The sequence below is a fragment of the Siniperca chuatsi genome, linkage group LG7 (assembly GCF_020085105.1).
Source record: "Siniperca chuatsi isolate FFG_IHB_CAS linkage group LG7, ASM2008510v1, whole genome shotgun sequence".
Classification (NCBI taxonomy): domain Eukaryota; kingdom Metazoa; phylum Chordata; class Actinopteri; order Centrarchiformes; family Sinipercidae; genus Siniperca; species Siniperca chuatsi.
Window position 1 is genome coordinate 32,340,232 of NC_058048.1, and position 13,571 is coordinate 32,353,802.

Consider the following 13,571-nt stretch of genomic DNA (forward strand, 5'->3'; position numbering starts at 1 on the left):
CTCGAGGGACTGCCGGTGTCTCTTTGTATCTTTTATTATGAGTTTTGCATTTATACAGAATTATCCACAAAACAAACAAACGACACATCTGCATTTCAACAATAATTAAGTAATGTTTATAATATTAATAATGAAGTTTGAAGCAGTTTGAGATGATTCCCTGCAGCACTGACAGATGTGACAGGAAGATGACGCAGCTCTTTTGATGTAGAAAAAAAAACTAATTGAAACTAGTTATAACATATACTGGTAAAACAAAGGTTTCCGCAGAAATGATTTCATGAAGCGACTGGAAGAAGTTTAATACTTCAGGTTCATGATTTAAATCACAGTTCAGTCCTGAATCTGGCACGAGTTCATAAATCCCGACAGCCCGTGAATGCAGCACCAGCAGCATGGTACCCGCCCTGCTCCGGTTCTGTCAGTCCGCACGCGCCGCACCGACGGTCCACCGGTTCACTTCGACAGGACTCGAGTTTTCTATTATTTTCTATTTTCACAGCTTCATCAGGATTCATCTGTTTTTATCAGATAAGAAGTTCGGTGAAGAAACGAGAGAATTGGGGATTTTAATATTATTATTATTATTATTATTATAATTATTATTATCATCATTATTATCATCATTATTATTATCAGTAGTAGAAATATTTCTCTCTCTCGCTGAAACTCTGACTGATTTATTTATACTTTTGATTTTTGTCTCAGTTAAAAACTGAATATTAAATAGTAAAATATTCAAATCAGACTATTAGATATTTGATCCGGTTCTGGGGATTTTGTGGGGGTCTCTTTTTGACCTCCTTAGTGGTTCCTGAGGCGGACTGTCCGAGTCCGGGTCTGATCGGTCCTGATGGCGGCGAACCGGGTGGGGCGGCGGGTGAATAAGGTGTGTAGTACTCAGTCACCGAGCCGTGTCGGCAGGGGCCGGGATCCGGGCCAGAGCCTGCAGCGGCGGCAGGCCCGGGTCACCGTCAAATACAACCGGAAAGAGCTGCAGAGGAGGCTGGACGTGGAGAAGTGGATCGACTGTGAACTGGACCAGCTGTACAGGGGCAGGGTGAGTACTGCAGTACTACTGCAAAATACTACTGTAAGCACTGCTAAAGTACAATCTACTCCTCATTCGTTTCCACCGCGCCCAGGTTATTCTTATTATCTACTAACATTAATATTATTATCTACTAATATTAATATTATAATATACTAATACAAATATTATATTATACTAATACTAATATTATATTATACTAATACTAATATTATAATACACTAATACTAATATTATAATATACTAATACTAATACTTATTTATAATAATACTAATACTTTAATTTAATAATACCAATACTAAAATATACCCAACCGGCAGCCGCCCACCCTGAGTCTGGTTTTTCCTTGCCACTGTCGCCAAGTGCTCGCTCATGGTGGGAATCGTTGGGTCTCTGTTAATAAAGAGTTCGGTCTCGACCTGCTCTGTAGGAAAAGTGCAATGACATAACTTCTGTTATGAATTGGCGCTATATAAATAAAATTTAATTTGAATAATAATACTAATACTATTATCTACTTACTGAAAACGTTCTTCAGTAAATAGAGTAACGTCTTGTCATCGAGTCGACCCTCCTCGTCACTTTTCAGGAGTTACCGTGACTACAGACAATATTCATCTCTGATTGGCTGCAGGTGAAATATTGATGGAAGAAGTAAAAGTAGTAATACCACAGTGTAAAACAGGAAAGTATCCGCATAAAAATATACCAAAGTATCAAAAGTAAAAGTACTCATCGTGCAGAATAATATATACGATATTATTGTATTATAATTATTGCTGCATTAATGTGTTCATCACTTTAATGTTGCAGCTGGTAAATTACTTCAGATACTGCTGGGTGGTTATCTATAGTAATACTTCATCATTTATTAGTTGATTATATTTTGTATTAATAATCTAAGTCTGTAAAGTAACTAAAGCTTTAAAATAAATATAGCGAAGTAGAAGTATAAAGTACAAGTACCTCAGGATTGTGTATAAGTACAGTACTTAGTTACTTTCCACCGGATGTAAACACAGTCTGTCTGTTGGTTTGTGATGTAAGAGACAGTGGACTCCAGGTGTATCCAGGTAACATCATCTGACATCATCATCATCATCATCATCACAGGATGAAATACATGTATGAAACTAGAGACCATCTTGCGACCACACCAGCTGCAACGCCTGTCCGAGTACTCAGTAGTCATTACTATATTATTCATATAATATAGCCCATGATGAGAGTGTGGACTCTCTCGTCATGGGCAACGTGAGATCGCTGGTGAATAAAATGGACGAGCTAACGGCGTTAGCCCGGAGTCAGACGGAGTTCCGTGAGTGTAGTTTGATGTGCTTCTCAGAGACATGGCTACACCAGGATATCCCGGACCATAACGTTTCCATCGACGGCTTTCAGACTGTTCGGGCCAACAGGGATCACACCGGGAGCGGTGAGCGGAAAGGTGGCGGGTTTGCTGTTCTGGTCAACAACAGATGGTGTAACCCTGGTCACGTTACTATCAAGCAGAGCATCTGTAGCCCGGACATTGAACTGTTAGCTGTGGGACTCCGGCCATATTATCTGCCACGTGAACTCTCACATGCCATTGTTGTGGTTGTTTACACCCCCCCCCCTCTGCTAACCCGGCATCGGCGTGCAACGCCATTCACACCGCCATAGCACAACTCCAGACTCGACACCTGAGTGCACTCATATTAATCTCGGGTGACTTCAACCATGTCAGTGTTTCAACAACACTGACTAATTTCACCCAGCATGTGAGTTGTTGTATGCTAACATTAAGGACGCATACAGCTCTTCCTCAGATGGTCCATTGTTACCTGAATAACAAACCGTGGGTAACAAAGGACATCAAGGACATCCTGAATGCCAAGAGGAGGGCCTTTACTGATGGCAATAGGGAGGAGGTGAGGGCAATCCAGGCCGACCTGAAGGTGAAGATCAGGGAGGCCAAGGAGAAGAACAGGAGGAAGCTGGAGCGGAAACTCCAGCAGAACAACATGAGAGAGGTCTGGAGCGGCATGAAGACCATCACTGGCTTCAGACGCCTCTGTTTCCTGAGGAGGCTGAGGTCCTTCAACATCTGCTGGACGATGCTGAGGATGTTCTATGAGTCTGTGGTGGCCGGTGCTGTCCTGTATGCTGTTGCATGCTGGGGCAGCAGGCTGAGGGTAGCGGACGCCAACAGGCTCAACAAACTGATCCGTAAGGCCGGTGACATTGTGGGGGTGGAGCTGGACTCTCTGGCGGTGGTGTCAGAGAGGAGGATGCTGGGTAAACTACACGCCATCTTGGACAGCGTCTCCCACCCGCTCCATGACGTGCCGGTCAAACAAAGCAGCGCCTGCAGCTGAAGACTCATCCCCCCACAATGCACCACAGAACGCCACAGGAAGTCATTCCTGCCTGTGGCCATCAGACTCTTTAACTCCTCCCTCTAAGTGTCAGTCTGTATGACCCGAAGTCACTAAACTGGACATTGATCATTAACATCTCTGCAATACTTGAGATATCGTGCAATATTCTGTTTTCAGTTTAAAATGACCTATTTATTGATATTTATTGACACTTCTATTATTGCTGTGCGATATCCACCGTCTCATTATCATCTTAATCTGCTGCACTTAACTTGACAGTACTCATTATTGCACTATTACTTATATCATTACACTGTATTATACTGTACATACTTATCCACCTGTGAATCCACTTTGGTACTTACACCTATTTTATTTTATACTTTATACCCACTTGGTACTTAATTTATTTTATTTAATTTATATTATGACCTGTATTATAGTGTATTATATTTGATTTGCTCAGTACTTCTATTCCTGTGTGCACTGACTGACAGCGAGCTGCTGTAACGAAAGTAACTGTGTGTTACTGTGTGTGTTACTGTGTGTTACTGTGTGTGTGTTACTGTGTGTGTTACTGTGTGTGTGTTACTGTGTGTGTTACTGTGTGTGTTACTGTGTGTTACTGTGTGTGTGTTACTGTGTGTGTTACTGTGTGTGTGTTACTGTGTGTGTGTTACTGTGTGTGTTACTGTGTGTGTTACTGTGTGTGTTACTGTGTGTGTGTTACTGTGTGTGTGTTACTGTTTTGTGTTACTGTGTGTGTTACTGTGTGTTACTGCGTGTGTTACTGTGTGTGTTACTGTGTGTGTGTTACTGTGTGTGTTACTGTGTGTGTTACTGTGTGTTACTGTGTGTGTGTTACTGTGTGTGTTACTGTGTGTGTGTTACTGTGTGTGTTACTGTGTGTGTTACTGTGTGTTACTGTGTGTGTGTTACTGTGTGTGTTACTGTGTGTGTGTTACTGTGTGTGTGTTACTGTGTGTGTTACTGTGTGTTACTGTGTGTGTTACTGTGTGTTACTGTGTGTGTGTTACTGTGTGTGTGTTACTGTTTTGTGTTACTGTGTGTGTTACTGTGTGTTACTGTGTGTGTTACTGTGTGTTACTGTGTGTGTGTTACTGTGTGTGTGTTACTGTTTTGTGTTACTGTGTGTGTTACTGTGTGTTACTGTGTGTTACTGCGTGTGTGTTACTGTGTGTGTTACTGCGTGTGTGTTACTGTGTGTGTTACTGTGTGTGTGTGTTACTGTGTGTTACTGTGTGTGTGTGTTACTGTGTGTGTTACTGCGTGTGTGTTACTGTGTGTGTTACTGTGTGTGTGTGTTACTGTGTGTGTGTGTTACTGTGTGTGTGTTACTGTGTGTGTTACTGTGTGTGTGTGTGTTACTGTGTGTGTTACTGTGTGTGTGTTACTGTGTGTGTGTTACTGTGTGTGTGTTACTGTTTTGTGTTACTGTGTGTGTTACTGTGTGTTACTGTGTGTTACTGCGTGTGTGTTACTGTGTGTGTTACTGCGTGTGTGTTACTGTGTGTGTTACTGTGTGTGTGTGTTACTGTGTGTTACTGTGTGTGTGTGTTACTGTGTGTGTTACTGCGTGTGTGTTACTGTGTGTGTGTGTTACTGTGTGTGTGTTACTGTGTGTGTTACTGTGTGTGTGTGTTACTGTGTGTGTGTGTTACTGTGTGTGTGTGTTACTGTGTGTGTTACTGTGTGTGTGTGTTACTGTGTGTGTGTTACTGTGTGTGTTACTGTGTGTGTGTGTGTTACTGTGTGTGTGTTACTGTGTGTGTGTTACTGTGTGTGTGTTACTGTTTTGTGTTACTGTGTGTGTTACTGTGTGTTACTGTGTGTTACTGCGTGTGTGTTACTGTGTGTGTTACTGTGTGTGTGTGTTACTGTGTGTTACTGTGTGTGTGTGTTACTGTGTGTGTTACTGCGTGTGTGTTACTGTGTGTGTGTGTTACTGTGTGTGTGTTACTGTGTGTGTTACTGTGTGTGTGTGTTACTGTGTGTGTGTGTTACTGTGTGTGTGTTACTGTGTGTGTTACTGTGTGTGTGTTACTGTGTGTGTGTGTTACTGTGTGTAATGAGGAAAATCTAAAGTCACAGTTTGATCAATAATGACAATCTTTAAATTTTCATCATATAAAACTATACCTACAACAATTATTCAGTTAATCAATCAGTCGATTGACAGAAAATTAATCGGCAACAATTTCGAGTCGCATAATCGTTTAAGCATTTCTTTTAAAGAAATGGTTAGTTTAGCTTAGCATAAAGCCAGGAAACAGCCAGTCCAGGGCATTTTGAAGAGAAGACATATTTGTGTTGATAAAGCTTAGCTAAGCTAAGCTAAGATAAATTAATCTAATCTAATCTAATCTAATCTAAGATAAAATAAGATAAACTAAGCTAAGCTAGCTATGCTAAAGCTAAGCTACAGCAATTTATAAAGAACACAAGTTGTCGGTGTCGGACCCCGGCAGCACTCCACGCACCACTGACTGTCTCAGCCTGAACAGTGTCCAGGTTTCTGAGGGCGGGGCTCCGCACCGCATCGCCCGCACTACCTCGATCCTACCGGCCTGACCGCCGCAGGCTGCTGCTGCCATCAGACTGTTTGTTCTCTGCTGGTGAATTCACTGAACTCAGATCAGTAAAATCAGCTCCTTATCGTTTCCCTCTCTGTGGTTTCTGTGGTTGCCATGGTTACATGGCGAGCCGTGGCGAGTAGTTGAAAAAGTTAGTTAGTTAGTTAGTTAGTTAGTTAGTTAGTTAGTTAGTTAGTTGAGATCTGTTTTACAAGAGAGACCTGAGAACAAACTACATATATACAACATCACACACACGCACACACACACGCACACACACACACACACACAGGCTCACACACACACACACACACTCACGCACGCACACACACACACACACACGCACACACGCACACACACACTTCTTCTGTGATCTACTTGCCATCAGGCTCAAAACTTCAGCTGAGGGCGAAACAGAGATTTTGGTTGTTGGGGGACAAAAGAAGGAACCTCGTGTCTTAGTGCACGTTCTCTCAGCGCGAAACGGTCTTTTACCACTTAAAGAACATTTCCAACGTCACGCTGTTTCTCTTATGGGACAAAAAAATGTCTTCACGCTTTTGTTTTCAGTCGCTGGATTACTTTATTTCTCTGTTCACAGGTTTCACTCCCTGAGAACCTGATCAAACATCTACAGTTGGTTCAAAGCACCGCAGCCAGGATCCAAAACTAGACTAGTGCACATACATAGTGCACAGATCACCCAGACTAAAACCTGCCCCGAACTGGGATAATAATCCAGGTCGGGAATCTGATGTCAGTCCAGAACCATATCCACACATTCACAGCAGACGACGTATACTGGACTCGTTTCCTCCGAGCTGGACTTGTTGATCATCATGGCGCTCTGGCAGCTCTGAGTAACTGCAGACAGAAAAGAGTCCACAGCTCTTTATTTTCTACGTTATTTCCATCTCCTGCTTTCCTGCAGAGCATCAAGTGCTGATGCTATTTATGAAATAAAAAGAAGGGTGGTTGTGATGGGGTGGGGGGCCCACGGGGCCCACGGGGCCCACGGGGCCCACGGGGCCCAGACCACATGTTCTGCTGCTACAGAGTCCTGAGCATGAAAATAACAGACTGTCATTGAACACAGCAGGGACGAAGTAAAGGTCAGACAGGTGACGTAGAAACAGTTTGTTCCATCTAAAAACAAACCAGGAGTAGACACGCATTTCACTGCTCCATCAGTCTGTCTGCATCCCTCCACCCTCCTCCATCCATCCATCCCTCCACCCTCCTCCATCAGTCTGTCTGCATCCCTCCACCCTCCTCCATCCATCCATCCACCCTCCTCCATCAGTCTGTCTGCATCCCTCCACCCTCCTCCATCAGTCTGTCTGCATCCCTCCACCCTCCATCATCACTCCACCCTCCTCCATCAGTCTGTCTGTATCCCTCCACCCTCCTCCATCCATCCATCCACCCTCCTCCATCAGTCTGTCTGCATCCCTCCACCCTCCTCCATCCATCCATCCCTCCACCCTCCTCCATCAGTCTGTCTGCATCCCTCCACCCTCCTCCATCCATCCATCCACCCTCCTCCATCAGTCTGTCTGCATCCCTCCACCCTCCTCCATCCATCCATCCCTCCACCCTCCTCCATCAGTCTGTCTGCATCCCTCCACCCTCCTCCATCCATCCATCCACCCTCCTCCATCAGTCTGTCTGCATCCCTCCACCCTCCTCCATCCATCCATCCACCCTCCTCCATCAGTCTGTCTGCATCCCTCCACCCTCCATCATCCCTCCACCCTCCTCCATCCATCCATCCACCCTCCTCCATCAGTCTGTCTGCATCCCTCCACCCTCCATCATCCCTCCACCCTCCTCCATCCATCCATCCACCCTCCTCCATCAGTCTGTCTGCATCCCTCCACCCTCCATCATCCCTCCACCCTCCTCCATCCATCCATCCACCCTCCTCCATCAGTCTGTCTGCATCCCTCCACCCTCCATCATCCCTCCACCCTCCTCCATCAGTCTGTCTGCATCCCTCCACCCTCCATCATCCCTCCACCCTCCTCCATCCATCTGCTCCTGCAGTATCTTTAAATCCTGCGGAGTGGGTTTGCCGTACGAGTCTGAACCTCCAGGGAGGGTGGGGTTATTGACGTGTCAGAGACGGTAAAAGCTGCATTAGAGGGCAGATTAATGATGGGGGGTCGTCTTTGTTCATCTTTGTGTTTTGGTTCACACACACACACATTAACGTGTATTAGACGGATGTGAAGGGGGAAGGAATAATTTGTCCCCTGATAGGATGTTTGGTGATGAATAGATAATCAGATCTGCCCATTTGGCTCATTTCCTGTCAGAGACCTCATCTGGACACATCCACTTTCTTGGTCTTCGCGAGGACGCGAGCAGCAGCGCTCTGAATCAGCTGCAGCTGTCTGATCGATTTGTTAGAGATCAGAAAAGACACCGTTACGGTAGTCGAGTCGACTGAAGATAAATGCGTGGACAAGTTGTTCCAAATCCTGCTGAGACATGAGTCCTTTAATCCTGGATATATTCTTCAGGCGGTAGCAGGCCGACTTTCTAATTGTCTTAATGTGGCTGTTGTCCACGACGACGCCAAGCAAGCACCAAGCAGTGGAGCAAATCTGTTCTCCAGTTGCACACTTGGTTGTTGGGGAGGCTTGTTGCTAAGTGTCCGTTTCGCAGCTGTCCACGGCTGTGTCCGGCTAAGAACAGGGGATGAAGAGGCGCTCTGCCCGGATGATAATGCAGGCCAGCCAGATCACGAATCTCAGGGCGCTGGGCTCTGCCTGGTGCTCGTCCTCCCATTTCCCAGAGAAATGACTTACTCCGAGCTCCGGTCACTGCAGTTCAGGCTTGTGCTGTTGGTAGGCCGCACTCACGTATGTATTAGTAAATTACTTTCCCAATGATTGGGGAAACTGTTAGCTTACCTCCATCTTGTTTATTGAACAGGTGTAGAAACCAGAGCAGAGACCCGAGCCAAACCATCTCAGATCCTCTCTGCCACAGTCTGGATTGGGTCTAACTGTCCTTGAGAGTATTTTGGACCAGGCCACGTTCATCCGCAGTGTGGGAGACGGTCCTGGATGCTCCCATAGAAATATTTACGTTATACTTCCTGTTTACATCTAGTTCCAAAACAATGAATTTTGTTAAGATCTTAGTTGCTACTTCAGATACTGACTACAGGCTGCGTCTCATCCAGTCCAATATTTAGGTCAGTGCGTGATGTCAGACAAGCTCATCATCACATCAGCAGCAGTAAAGAGGTCAGAGGTCAGATCACCATGACAACAGATCTGAGTCAAAGCGAGATCAGTGTGGCTGAGGGGAGTTTCGTGTTTTCAGACTGCTCATAAATACATTCAGTATGTTGAAATATGAAGAATGTAATGCTTCAGGTTTAATATGAATAATAAATAATAAATCATATCAAACTGCAGCTGAAACACATCAGTTGTATAAACAACTCCAACATATAAAAATTTAAGAGCTATTTAATTTGTTGTTTTATAAGTTTCCATAAAATATAAAAATGAATGTGTGACAGAACATATACTTCTATGTCCAGGAGAGAAAAGACGAGGTGAGGAAGAGAGAAAAACAAGGAAGATGGAAAGAGACAAAAAGACAGATGTGAGGATGCTGCTATTAGACGTATTGATTGATGAAGACATCACTGTGTGTGTGTGTGTGTGTGTGTGTGTGTGTGTGTGTGTTGGACGGGGGAGGGGACATGAAGGAGGAGTTTAAAATGTCCCATATGTCACCAGACAACACACACAAACGCACACACACACACACACACACACACACACACACACACAGTAATGAATTATTACAACATTAGTGTTTGTAATCTTAAATGTGTATCTTTTTACTCCATTTTAATAATATATTTAATCAATTTAACATTTGTTTTATGCTTTTGACTTGTACTGTTCAACAACTGAATGATTCATTATCATGTAATATTAATTCAGTTCATTTTAAATTCACTTAAAAAAAAAAAGGTCAAATAGGTGCTTCTTATTTTACAACTTTAAATATCCAAACACACGTTCATTTATAATCCAACAACAACAGCAGAAACTGGTAAGAAATTATAATTCAATTTAAACTTTATTGTCCTGGAAAAGAAAAAAAAAACAAGTTTAACATTTCTGTCTCTTTTTAGTCTTTTTAGGGCTCAAATGTGCAAGAATTACAAATAGTAATTAATATCCAACATACATACATATAATAAGTATAAAAGAAAGTATATAAAAAATGCAACTCGCTCCAGGCCGGTGTTCCTGCATGTGCCCTCCGACCTCAGCCTACCCAAGTTACTACACGGCTCCTCCGCACCCTGTACTGGCCACCGGCGGCTGCTCCAATCCGGTTCAAGACACTGGTACTTGCCTGCCGTGCTGCGAATGGCTCAGGCCCATCCTACATCCAGGACCTGGTCAAACCAAACACCCCATCCCGTCCACTATGCTCTGCTACTGCCAATCGGTTTGCTACTCCCTCACTACGAGGGGGTCCAGCTGCCGCTCAACAAAATCACGACCATTTGCTGTCCTGGCTCCACAATGATGGACTGAGCTCCCCATCGACATCAGGACAGCAGAAACTCTACACCTCTTCCACCACAGACCGAAAACTCACCTGTTCAGGTACTATGAGGGACTACACTGTCTTGTTTTGAAGAATTTTGGGCAGAAAACCTTGGATCTGGTTCGGGAACTCGAAAACACAGCCAGGAAATTAGCAGACCAAAGGAACCATCTCCGTTTTAATCTAAGATGCAGGCAGAGCAAGATTATTCCCAAGAACCTACAGATTAAACCACCAGTAAAAGGGCACAGAGCAGAGAAGATTTGGAGAAGAAACCTGACCCAGATGCTTAGTGAAAGGATCAGGGAAAACAACTCAAGAATAGACAATTTGAAGAACAGAACAGAATTTTTGCAGAAAAAGTTAACAAGCATTGTCCCAGAAGAAATCCTCAAAAGAGTGATGGACTTTACACAGATAGCACAGGGTGCACAACATAGGAAGAGCAAGGAGCGGCAAATTAAGAAATTCAACATCCTTCTGAATAAGAAGAATCTAGGAAAGGACCAGCAACAGGAGAGCAGGGGCTGAACAAAGTGAGATGTGTGTTAACAGAAACAGTTGGATCAAAAACTTATCAGACTTATCAGACTTATGGCTCAGACTCAGACTTATCCTGACACAGGCGGAAAAAGATGTGCTCTCCAAAGGGCTCAACTTTTCAGTTACATCCAACCACATCCCTACAGTGGACTACATCACAGCCACAGAAACAGCCGTTAGGAAGAACAAGATGACTGAAGCAGAGGCTGCAGACCTGAGGCTACGTGTCACTGCAACATTAAAGAGTGCCAAACCGCCTCCTTCCAACATTACATCCGAAGAGAGGAGGGCACTCTCAGCACTGCAGAAGGATCACAGCATAAACATTCTACCAGCAGACAAGGGTCGCTGCACTGTGATTCTGAACACAGCCGATTATGAAACCAAGGTCAACAACCTTCTTGAAGACACAACCACATATCAAAAACTTAAAAGAGATCCAACCAATGGTTACAAGAAGAAGGTTATAGACTGTCTACAGAAGCTTGAGAAGGAGGAGGTGATAGACAGGCCTCTGTACTACAGACTATACCCTGGGGAAGCCATTCCCTGCATCTATGGCCTTCCCAAAATTCACAAAGAGAATGTTCCACTCAGACCCATCGTGTGCAGCACAGATTCCATCACATACAACGTAGCCAAACATTTGACTACAATCTTGGCTCCGCTGGTGGGGAACACAGTACATCATGTGGAAAACACACAGAAATGTGTGGACAAAGTGAAACATCTCCAGTTGGACCCAGATGACGTAATGGTTTCTTATGATGTTGTGTCCTTGTTCACTTGCATCCCGACCTCAGAAGCAGTGACAGCGGTGAGGAGAAGACTGCAGAAGGACTCCACTTTGCAGCAAAGGACCAAGCTTACACCTGAACACATCTGCAAACTATTAGACATCTGTCTCAACACAACCTACTTCCAATTCCGGGGACACTTCTACAGACAGATTCACGGCTGTGCTATGGGCTCTCCGTCTCTCCCATCGTGGCCCAACCTGTACATGGAACAGTTTGAGAAGAAGGCATTATCCTCGTTCCCAGGCACACCACCAAGTCATTGGTACCGCTACGTGGATGACACCTTTGTGAAGATCAAGAAACAAGACTTGGAAGTGTTCTCAGAGCATATTAATACGGTGGACCCCAACATCAAGTTCACGCGTGAGGACGCCAAAGAGAACCGCCTGGCCTTTCTTGATTGTTCTACACTCAGAGGAGAGGACGGAAAGCTCCAGATAGAAGTGTACAGGAAACCAACACATACGGATCAATACCTGCTCTTTGACTCACACCATCCACTACAGCACAAGCTGGGTGTAATCCGGACATTACAACACAGAGCCCAAGAAGTGCCCACCGGCTCAGAGGGTAAGAAGAAAGAGGAAAGGCATGTCCAGAATGCACTCTCAGCCTGTGGTTATCCTACTTGGGCTATCAACAAAGTTAAAAGAGACAAAAAACAGGACAAAAGGGAAACAGAACCAAGAAGGAACGGCGTCTCCATCCCTTATGTATCTGGACTGTCTGAAAAACTACAAAGGATCTTTAGACAGCACGATGTTCCTGTTTTCTTTAAACAAGGCAACACGTTAAGACAGAAACTCGTTCACCCTAAGGACAAGATGCCCACACAGAAACAGAGCAATGTAGTTTACTTAATTCAGTGCAGTGAGGAAAACTGCAAAGAATGGTACACAGGTGAGACCAAACAGCCACTTCACAAAAGACTTTATCAGCACAGACGGCACGCTAACTCAGGATTGCAGAGCGCCGTGCGTTTGCATCTAAAAGCTACAAACTGCACATTTGAAGACAGCGAGGTGAAGATTCGAAGTAGAGAGAAGAGTTGGTTTGAAAGAGGAGTCAAAGAAGCCATTTTTGTGAAAAAAGAAAACCCCTCTTTGAACAGAAATGGTGGTCTGAGATTCAATCTGCCCAACGTTTACCACAGTGTATTAACACCTTGGTCACGCCAATCACATGCTAATCAGGTACTTAACAGTGATGAGGGAGGTGCAGCCAGAAAACAATAGGCCTGATTACTGATTACTGGGCCATCATGGAAACAAAGAAGTTCAGTTTCAGGTGAAACTAGGCAGGTAAACAGCAGATACTCAGGAAGATTCCTTCCTGAGGGCGGAGCTTAAGCAACACAGAGTAGCTTAAATTTCTGAGTTCTCGAACCATTTTCACAATTGAGAATGACTTCTGGATGGGAGCCGAAACGTCTTGATTCTGAAAACAGCGTCCAGACGACTACGACTGAAACCTTTTCTACGATGGAGCACTGCTGGACGAATGAGGGACGACACTGTCTTGGTTGAATGCACTTAATGTAATTCACTTTGGATGAAAGTGTCAGCTAAATAAATGTAATGTACTGCAGCCTAAACTTTTATAACCGTGCAGACTGAACATGCCACCTGC

General features: G+C 44.3%; 1 protein-coding gene across 1 annotated transcript in view; it reads left to right on the forward strand.

Moving 5' to 3' along the window:
- Positions 1 to 416: 416 nt before the first annotated feature.
- ppp1r14ab (protein phosphatase 1, regulatory (inhibitor) subunit 14Ab) overlaps positions 417 to 13,571 on the forward strand; it is a 20,245-nt gene continuing 7,090 nt past the window's right edge. Inside the window, exon 1 of the mRNA XM_044203132.1 lies at positions 417 to 1,060. Within this exon, the coding sequence (XP_044059067.1) occupies positions 854 to 1,060 (207 nt within the window). The 5' untranslated portion in view covers positions 417 to 853. The remainder of the gene's footprint in view (positions 1,061 to 13,571) is intronic.